This window comes from Formica exsecta, unplaced genomic scaffold, assembly GCF_003651465.1.
Source record: "Formica exsecta isolate Colony F162 unplaced genomic scaffold, ASM365146v1 scaffold140, whole genome shotgun sequence".
In the NCBI taxonomy this organism is placed as follows: domain Eukaryota; kingdom Metazoa; phylum Arthropoda; class Insecta; order Hymenoptera; family Formicidae; genus Formica; species Formica exsecta.
Genome location: NW_021848730.1, coordinates 184397 through 195231, shown reverse-complemented (window position 1 = coordinate 195231; position 10835 = coordinate 184397). Strand labels below are relative to the sequence as shown.

The window sequence follows — 10835 nt, the reverse complement described above, 5'->3', positions numbered from 1 at the left end:
ATATTTTATTATATTTATTATATCTAGTATATATACTTATTTCTATACTGTTTGCTGTTGAATTTAAAGTGTGACGCTACCAAATCGCAGATTAAAAATCCACTAGAGAACATCGCGTTGCAGTTTCCGCGCTAATCGTCTTTCAATGCGCATCAGCTCGGTAATAATCGCGACCGATTGTCTTTAGTGTCTCAAGAGAGACAATTGCGGTGAATGAAAGAAGGATGGAGACGAAAGAGAGGTTGACAGGGGAAATTGAACGGGGAAAATCAATTATCGAATGCTCACGGTACTATGATCGAGTCGTTTGTGTACGTCGCACGACTATGCCAAGTTCGTATCTCAGAAACAGTCTCTTCCTTGCCGGTTTCTCGATAAACAAAACGGAAAAGTAGGACATTTCCCAATGAATGATATCTATGCGAGAAATGAATAAATCGTGTGGAATTAATACACGGAAAAAAAAATGCTGTTGCTTCAATTAAAGTCTACGTCACGGGCTGCCACAGACATACATAGTTCATTCAATGATATTTTTATTAGACCAAATATCTGGATTATTAAAACAACTATCCAGCTATTTGGTCTAATAAAAATATCATTGAATGAACTATGTATGTCTGTGGCAGCCCGTGACGTAGACTTTAATTGAAGCAACAGCATTTTTTTTTTTCTGTGTACGAATGCGAGCATAAATGCAATGAAATATATCTTGTTCGTTATATCTATATTTTATTCGATTTTTTGCGACGCGATTTCACAAGAAACTAGACGCGAATTTCTAATGATTCATTCCATATATGAATTCGTTGACAACGCGTTGCTTTAAATTTCGATCTACAGAGAAATAGATGCTTGGCAATGTTTCAAATAATTTCCTTTGTCCTTGATCATCAATGAATCAACGTTAAATGCACACGAACAAAGAAGAGCACATATCATTCAAATCGAACCATGTTGGTTTCAGCAGGGCGATAAAAATCTGGAAAACGTGACACACGAAGAGGCCGTGGCGACCCTAAAGGCGACCCAAGATCGCGTTGTACTTCTAGTTGCCAAGCCGGAAAGTGGAATCGTACCTCCGCCTCCTCCTCCAATAGCAACGGACAATTCTCTTTCACCTCAGCCACGTAAGTAGAAGAAAGATTGATTATAATATCTCATAAAATTTAAATACATTTCAGGAATTCTATTAAGATTAAATAGATCTTATAAATTAGATATGATACTTGAATTTATATTTTTTAAAATATTCTGATTTTTCATCAATTTCTCTCTCTTATAATAATGTCATTTTGAAGACGGAATGTTCTATATAATATAAACGCAAAGACGATTTCGTAGACTATCAACAATGCAAAGCCTGTAATTTTATTTTTCGTTGTCGATGATTGACGCCGAAAATTCTGCAGTTGTACTGGATTTAATAACCGACATTCTGCACAAAATTGTAGCACTATCTTTGTCGTCGCAATCGTATCTTTCGCCATCGCTTTTCCATCGCAAGATCTCGATTGAAATAATAATTACGATCTTCTATTAATTATTCAGAGTCGCTTGAGCGACGCGTTGTAATTCAAATGAACCGCGACTCCCATCGCCGTGACTTCCCTACCGGCTGGAAAGGAACATGGATGAAGCTCCGGTTCTGTTTCTAAGGGGCGGAAATGAATTTTTGATCCGCGAGTCTTTTCCGTCAGCCGGGCTTTACTCGACGATCGGACCGTAACTTATTCATCGGCCTCGTAAAACGTAGCTCGTAAATCGCTTCGAATCGCGCGCACTCCCGCGAGCGGGGTCTTATCTCCCTTTCCCGTTTATCGCGTTATTTGCTACGAATGCGGCGCACCGCGCGTTTAAAATGTCCGATCCGGGAAATCTCGAGAGTGCAATATTAAAATTCGATGCTGCGGGAAAACGCGCGGACGAAAAAGAGTTTCTTTAGCCTTGCTTGCAGTTTAACGAAATGCTATCGGTGTCTGCGCGCAAGATTGGCGAACGGATATAAAGAGATTGATTACGAATGTAAGTTTTCTCTTTATTGTTCTTTTTACGAACGTTGAGAGAGAAAGATTACTTCTCGAAATATTAAAGATAATCGTCGTGGGACTTTTTTTATAGCGACAATATTTGTCGGACTATCTTTATAACGATTATATTCTTCGTATTTCTCGTCGAACGGGAAAAAAAAAAACACAACAGTACAGTTCACTACGAGCGGAAAAAGCGGTGGATTAATGCCGAATTCAAATTGCCCCTTTAATGCCGCGGTAGATCGATGCCCCGCGGGATTATCCGAATATTTGCTTTAATCTCCGAACGCAGTCGCGCGAGAGGACGGTGAGTTTCCCAGAGAAGTCCCGACGCGAATAAACAAGCGCGCTTTAGATTGAGATCACTATTTTCCACTTCACTATGTACTAACTATTCTCCTTTTTTTATACTATATAAAAAAAAAATTAATATATTTTGACGAAAAACTCGTCAAAATATCATTATAATATAATAAAAAAATGGACTTGTATTATTATAATAAAAATGAAGAAAAATATCTCAGATTAGGGATAGTATATGTATTTCGGTTCTTGCATCCTTATTTAAAATTAACTGAGTATTTTCAAAATTATAATTTAACATATTTCTTATATTGAGAAACATATTTTTTTTTTTTTTAAATAAAACTTATGTTAATGACATAATCTATATGTTATGTTTTTTTACTTCTTTTCTCTTCATATCTTGATATTAATTCTTTACAATTATTATCAGGAATATATAATTTCCTCGCTTTTAGAAATATATTGTTTTAATAAATATATTCTATATTTATTATAAAATTAAATAAGAGTATGTCGGTTAAATTGACAGTCAAATTGTTTGTCGGGCAAGTTCGATGTCAACAAAGTAATATTGATGTAAACATCGTAGACGAAATGTTTATCGATACGATTTCAACGCGTATCCTGCGTATATGAAAGGAGGGGAGTTAAAAATGATAAACAAGAACGATCTTCTGTGCCAACAGGTAAACAAAACGGCTCCGTGTCAGCACTAGAGAACAGCACCGCGACGCTACCGTACTCCCAGGAATCGCGCCACGCGTCTTCCCTCGCCCTGCACGGCACCGGAACACCGCGGGCCGTTTCCCAGGAAGACGTCTCACGGTGAGTCCCCCTTTTTTCTTAAGATTTTTTTTACGAGACACCATGCGCAATTCGGTCATCTTTTTAGCGATTTTTTACAAAGATTGCGACGCGTTATACCTTCTCTCTCGAAAAAAACAAAACTCATTCGTTGGTCACATCCGATACTTTCGGGCTGCATCGAGTTTTCGCTTCATTAATTAGCTCGTTTATTATATAACAGGTTCGTTTTATATACTGTTTTTTTTTTTATAACGCGTACGGATTCAAAAATGTTAACACGTCAAATATCGCTGAGATCGTATCGTCAAAGACCGCTTATCTCATCGCATCGATCACTTGACGAGCGTAATGGCGTAATGAGTCTCATCGCGCTAATTTCTAAAGTAAACCGAATGAAACGCATAAATCATGTGTATCGGACGGATATTTTTGAAGGGTCGTCGAGCAGGGATCGCGGAATGAACGGTAAAGAGCTTGCGATCGGACCGGTTTGCACGAGCTAATTGCCGATGGATTAAGGGCACATCGAATCCGGGCTTGACTGTGCCGTGAAAGGGGGGATTGGTTCGGATACATTATGTACTTCTGCTAGAGACTTACTCGCGCCAGTTCGACTCCTCCTATTGACTCGTCCATTTGTCGTTAACCTCTCTCGTACCTTATCGCGCGCACGAAGCTCCAATATCGTCGTGTACCCAGGATTGCTTGGGTTAAGGTCACTGCTGAACATCGCGCTAGCGGAATAGAGTATTGGACGAAGCGCGGACCAAATTAGAGATGCGATGCGGCAACGCCCGAAATGTTTCATTATATTCTCATGAATTTTAGCCGTTCGATTTTATTTTTTATTTTGATTCTGGATTTTTTGCGTTGTCCTAAATATTCATTATTCCCAGGTTGGTTTTAAAGTTTCATATATTTTATTTATATTTTTTTATATTAGATTTTTATACTTAATAAATAAGCAAGTGCTAAAATCTATTTATTCATCTTTATTGTTGTAAAATTTTGACAAATTTTGATGAAGATACATAAATGTTACATCTTCTGTGTGCAATATTTCTCACATTCTTGAAAAATTATATAATATTAAATTGTGAATATGTACAATTTTATATATATATGGATTGCAAGCTGTGAATTGATCTTTAGGATATCGTATTTTGAAATGCTTCGAGCGAGATTTCGGTTCTATATACAAAGTACGTAACAAATTCAATCTAATTTAATGTAATATAATCTTCCATTTGCTACTCGAAGCACCTCACTGGCGCAAGTGGAGTCTTCCTTCAGCAGAACGTATAAAAAGTTCGACTTTGATCGAGAGAAAGGGATGAGGTGATGCGCGAGATAGAATTAATTGCGTTCTTGGCTACTCTGCTAGAGTCAGTCCGTAATTAAACATTACCATGAATGGAATACTTCATTAAGTCGGCCGCAAAACTTTCGCGCACCTGTGCACTACTGACCCGCTGCATTTGTTTGTTTTTTTCCGAATGTAAATTCTCTCTATTTCCTGAATATACAGATCATTCATTCGAATCTCGATGTATCGAACCACGCTCGTTTACTGGTTAATGATTCTGCGCGATAGCGCCTATTAAGTTCCCAGTAATTTTCGGAGATCAAAGCGTTTGTCATTATTTGCGCGCGTCGTTTACGAAACATTAACGCGGAATTCAGCAAGTTCAAAGGACGACATTAAAATCATATAAAAATATATATAAATGATATATACAAGGACAAGATTCACGAACATTTTTTCGCCCGCAAAAGTTTGGGTGCCAATTAAAAACTTCGACGGCGCCAAACTCGGACGTTTAATTGCATTCAATCAATGTTTCGCCGTGAAAAAAAAAAGAATTTTTTTCTTTCTAACCGTCCTGTCTTTTCGAAATATTGAGTGTTGCAAGGCATCTCAACGTTATGAAAAAATAATTGCACGCACACCCAAAGAGGGAAATATCGCGGAAAAAACAAAGCTCGCTCGTACTCGGCAACCTGTTTATTTTTATTCCTTTGATTAGAACAGTTCCGGGTGTTAATTGACGGACTCGTGAACAAACGGACACGCGGTTCCCTCAGATAAATTCTTTGCTCGTTTTTTTATCCGCATGATTCACCGGGCTTGTCTCGTCGACGATATCGCGCCGATTGCGAAATACAAATGCATTTTTATCGTACGGTGTTCAGTGTCGCTAGGAATATTAACTCGAACATATATGTTTGAGGCTATCATTTTGAATTTAATTATTCAGTTCAATATATCGTTATCTTTAATATGATTTATCAATGGTCAAATTTTGGTCGAATTTACTTTGTAGTCATATTTTCTGATATAATCACGAGTTCTCGCAACTCAAAGGATTTATCCGACACTTTTTCAAGATTTATATTTGACCTTTAAATCTTTCTAATAATATAGTTTTTAAAACAAATGAGATATTGGGATTAGAGCGCGATACGTGCGATTCTCTGCGCTGCAATTTAATGATCACGTAGGCACGCGAATGGACATATTCCGGGTATGCATGTAGCGGCATGCGCGCAGCTGCATCTCCGAAATGCGGGCCAAGGTCGCATCTGGTCCGGGTCATGAGCGAACGAGTTACCGGATCCGACCAATCTCGCTTACGTGATGCGGTATCCTCTTCATATCGATCCAAATGCGTCCTACTGCATCCTCGCCAAATATCGCCGAATTCTGGCCATCGCGATACTGGACGATACCGGAGGGATGCACTTTTATTATCTTATATCAGTGAAGAAATTTAAATTGTGATATTTATAAGAGTTAATTTTAAAACAGAACGAAAGAAACATTCGAAAAATTCTGTGGTTCGATTAAATAACTGGCAACTTGTTTCTTGCAATGTTATACGTTTTATAATATGTTACGTTATGAGTGAATTCTTTCTTAGTTTTCTGGGTCTGATAAACTTTCTGAGTATCAGAAAAAGAATCTATCGTTTTTTCGGGTTACTCTTTTCGCGGTGCTCTCGAGCGAATTATCACGAATACTTCGTTTGCTAGCTTTTGATGGTCGACAGAAAATTCCCCTTTTCATTCGGTACATTTTACCGCACTCTCGTACGTCGGGACAAATTTAATTTCTTCTGCTCTTGTCCCGCCGGACGTCCTGACCGGAGATGTCCGGTCCAGAACAGGGAAACTTGCAAAAATCGCAGGCTCTTAGACAATGACGTATCAAGTGCGAAAGAAACGAAAAATTTATTTGGCAATTTTGCATCCAGCCAGAGATATCAATCATATATATGAAAATTTCACACATTATGTATTTTTTTAAATGAGAATAGATAATTATCATTGCGGATAATATTAACGTCAAAAGATCAGAAAAGATTATCTTTCTCTTATTAATGATTTTAATTATGGATCTTATCGCTGTCAATTTTCCTTGATATTTCATATTTTTTTCTTAACGATATCTTCTTGTTTTTATTTATATTGTAAATTCTTTTATATTTTCCATTCGATATTTTTCTGTATTTTTTAAATTTTCTGCAATATATTTTTCAAAAATTATTCCATTTTAAAATACATATATGTTCTCTTCTACTTTATTTTATTCTATTGTATTCTATTTTATATCTTAGAAGATAGAGATTGGTATCTTAAGATTTTTTTTTCGGTTTTAATTGCTTTACAGCAATTTTAGTTAAAAAATTTTAGTTTATCATAAAAATGTATATTGTCACTATAGAGTATCTCCGTAGAACAATGCGATACAGATAATGGTTTTTAATATTTTAACGAACTTCTCAATGAGCTTTTCGCGAAGCTTGCAATTGCGTGGCAATGCTGAACAAAAGCACGTGTAGCGAGGATTAAGAACACTTTCGCGCTGAACAATTTCCAAGGTTGCGGAAGCTTTCACATCAAAAAATAATGGATTCCCCGGCATGAGATGATTTGGTAAAGCGGTGGTACTAACCGAGAATCCACAAACTTCCTGGGGAATTTTTCCCTTTCCTCTTTTCTTTCCCTTTCCTCGGACGCGACACTGAGAATCGTTGCATTGTTCGGGACTTCCTGGGCTTCCGCGGATTTTCGCACAGCGTACTATTTTTGATATATCTAATCCATGCGTGGTCTAAAATGCGAATACCTTCGGCTTTTAAAATTCGCGAAACCTTCCTCCATTCGAGGATAAAGATAAGTTATTTGTGTTCTTTTTCGTATATTTTTTCATTATTTGCTTGAATCAAATACTGATATTAAATCGATTTTCATGAATCATTTGCTTAACATTCGCCCTATGAATTTTATGAATAATATAATAGAAAAATTGTATATTGCCATTTATTTTTTTGTATATTTTCCTCCAATTCTAACATCTTGTTATTTTGAAATTACAGTATTAAAAAATATATAAATAATATTTTAATAAAATAAAATAATTTTTTCTTTGCATTAAAGTTGGTATGCGATGCTTTTCTGTAATTAGATCAACAGTAGAAGCCTTCTTTATGGTAGACCGTCCACATTGTAACTAAAATAAATCCGTTGCATAGCACGCATAATGCATACGCCTTTGGACCGTGCCATCTGCAGCGAAATATGCGTTTGCTACCGCGCAACGGGTGCATTTGCACAGTTTGTTTAATTTACACTCCGCGACCCAATTCTGGACCATTCTGTATAATGTATCGTTTGTTGCGGCACGATCTCTAGAGGGTCGTTGTCTAGGAAACGTGGTATTGTGAGGCGTGCTTAATAAAAGCCATAGAAATTTAAACGATAAACGTTTCTTGAGATTAGACCAATTAAACTATGAAAGAAAAATGTCTTTTTTTCTTTTGTTTTAATTTTATTGCACTAAGAAATTAAAGCATTCTCATGTTCCAATTATATTTTCTAACACATTCTCTCTCTCTCTCTCTCTCTCTTTAAATTAAAATACATATATTTAAAAAATTGTTACAATTAAAATAAATACATTTAGAATTTTAATTTATTTTAATTTAATTTTGTATTTATTTTAATAAATACATTTAGAAAAAATAAAAGAATATACAAGAGAGAGGAGAAAAAAAGAAAAGAAGAAAATTCCTAAAATATTGCAAAAAAAATTGCTAGGATCGTCGCTCAGTGATTGTACGTTATATGGATAACAATATCGCGCGAAAAGAAAATACATCAAGATACTTATCGATCGTGATCGGTCAAAAGACGCGGTTTGTTGCGATTTATCGCGAGTTTCGCTGATATAACTGTTTCCCGTCTGGGAGCTGGTTAGAGATCGATGGTTAACGAGCTGGCCGCCGGAAGTGCCTGTGCAGAAACGACTTGTAACCGACGAGAGACGTACGGACTCGCGATCGTCGAATCCAAGGGCCAATAAGTCTTCCTGTGGCGGCGGCGTGATAACGCTGGCTCAGCTGTCCCGATGTCGTCGCGACGCTACCAGACGCCGTCATCGAAAAGAGGATAGAAATTCTCGGTCGCGATCGACTATACCCGGCATCGTTTAGCGGCGTTCGCTTTCGTGATCCGGCAAGATTTCACGTATCATAGTCATGTCAGCGCACGCTTTTCAACATTGTCGAGTCAGCGCGATATTGGTCCTCTCTCCTCTCGTTTCATCGATCCGGGGGCAAGGTAAAGATTTGACCGTGGCGTAATCCCGGGAATGATTTTACCCGTCACCTGCGATATGAAGAAAAAATTCGGAAAGACAAAGAGTGTAGAGGGATATAGTGAAGGCAATACACGAAATTTTCTTTGTTTAATTTTTATAATCCTTTATTACACTAGTTAGTTTTCAAAAACGTTTTATGTAGAAATAGGTAAACTGAAATAAACAATATATCTATATCTCTGACAATAAAAACTCTCTCTTTCTCTCCTTCATTAGAAAGCATAGTATTTTTAAGTTGGAACTGTCAATTATTCCCATTCGTTAATAACTAAAATCTATGAAATTCTGTTAATTATAACATTTTTAATAGATTATATCTTGGATGCGCGTAAAGATAGCGGATTTTTTTTTTTTTATTAGATGACATATTCGCATGTATAAGATCGGGAGTATCATTGGAACTATTTAATGACGCACTTATTACATTGCAAAATTTATGATAAAATTTCTCGTAAAATTTCTCATTGACAGAAAAAGTAAGCGGTGAATAGCTCGGATACTTCATTAACCAGCCGGAAATTATGTGAGAAATATAAGAGGAAAGAATATGACGCGCGTGCGTGGTTGTTACATCACGATACCAAAAATCACGGAAAATCAGAAAGCGTCACGAGAAAATATAGATTTCTTTCGCGACGATAACTTCGCTACGAAACATCCGTTTGGAGGGATTGAAAATTTTCCGAACCCGCCGTTGTACGTCACGAAAATTTCCTGATTTAATTTCACGCGATGCGCGAGGCACTTTTCGCGAAAGTTACGTCCGGATGGATTCAACGCTCGCAGCGAGTTGATCGTAAAACTCGATATCCGAAGACAGAGTGAAGTGATGGACGTAGGGACGGACGTAGCAGACAAGGTTTAGGGGTAAAATGAAACGTGTCGTCGCGGGGCTAAAAACCAGGCAAAATGGATTCCGGAAACCAATTAAACTTGCACGAACCTAGAGCTGCTCTGCAACCCTTCTTCGATACCTCACACGCCCCCCCCTCCGCCTCTCTCTACCCCCTGTCAAACCCTTTCGTCAGAATCCCGATAGACGGAGGAGGAGGAGCTCCAATTTATTTTGCGTTTATCTTGGAAAGTTCGTTTAAGTGAACTTTACCGTGAATCAATTTCCGTATTTTTGCATGATCCACGTAATAATCTTTTTTTCTTGTTGGAGATAATTATTGATCCTCCGATATACACATAAGATCCACTCTTTGCTTTATTTACAATTTAGAATATTAAATACACTCTTTTATGGAAATAAAAATAAAATAAATAGAATAAATATATTGACTAACTTTAGTAGAAAATTCTAAATGAGGATATTTAAGCTAACACAATTCGTTAATTGCTGATGTTTGAGCTGATAAAATGATCTTAGTACTCGCGACAACATGGTCTAGTAACTGTATCGACGAATCTCAAAAACATAAATACTGTTTGTTTACAATGAATTGTTTAAGGTTATTACCATAACCTGGAGCTTTTTGATTCAGTCACTTGTCAACTTCTGGCCGAAAAAGACCTCAGTTAAAATCGAAACTAGTTTTGCTACCAAAAGCAAATTCGAAAAATATTACGAATAATATACTGTAAGTACTTTATTTCGCGAATATTAATAATAACCTTCCTCCCCTACCACCTATTATTATATTATTATCCGAACATTAATAACTAATGGTTTTTTTTTATAGAGGTTTAAACATTTTTACTTAATCTTTATAGTATCTGTGCTATAATCTATTGGGTATAGAGAAAAAAATAGAAATCTTAATATAAATATAAATCAATATCTCTAAAGTTATTTATATGACAAGAAAATTATGACACTATACGAAAAGTATTCTTTTCAAAGTATATTAGGAGATATACATATATATATATATATTCTATATCTAAAATTCTCGAGGACTTTGAATATAATCTATATATCATCATATATGTATAATTGTCATTATATATGATTTAATTTTCGATTGTAACTAATTATATCAATATTACATTGTATTTTATTTGTGTCTTACTAATCGCGTAAT

The 10835-nt window shown here is 36.3% G+C and overlaps 1 protein-coding gene across 18 annotated transcripts in view; it reads left to right on the top strand.

The window, feature by feature from the left end:
- Positions 1 to 10835, top strand: part of LOC115246207 (disks large 1 tumor suppressor protein) — a 496657-nt gene that overhangs the window by 419113 nt on the left and 66709 nt on the right. For 17 of the 18 annotated variants that reach the window (XM_029824882.1, XM_029824884.1, XM_029824886.1 and 14 more), the window contains 2 exons: positions 968 to 1130; positions 3026 to 3164. In XM_029824882.1, coding sequence (XP_029680742.1) covers positions 968 to 1130; positions 3026 to 3164 — 302 coding nt within the window. The remainder of the gene's footprint in view (positions 1 to 967; positions 1131 to 3025; positions 3165 to 10835) is intronic. The other variant, XM_029824883.1, reaches the window with a different exon arrangement.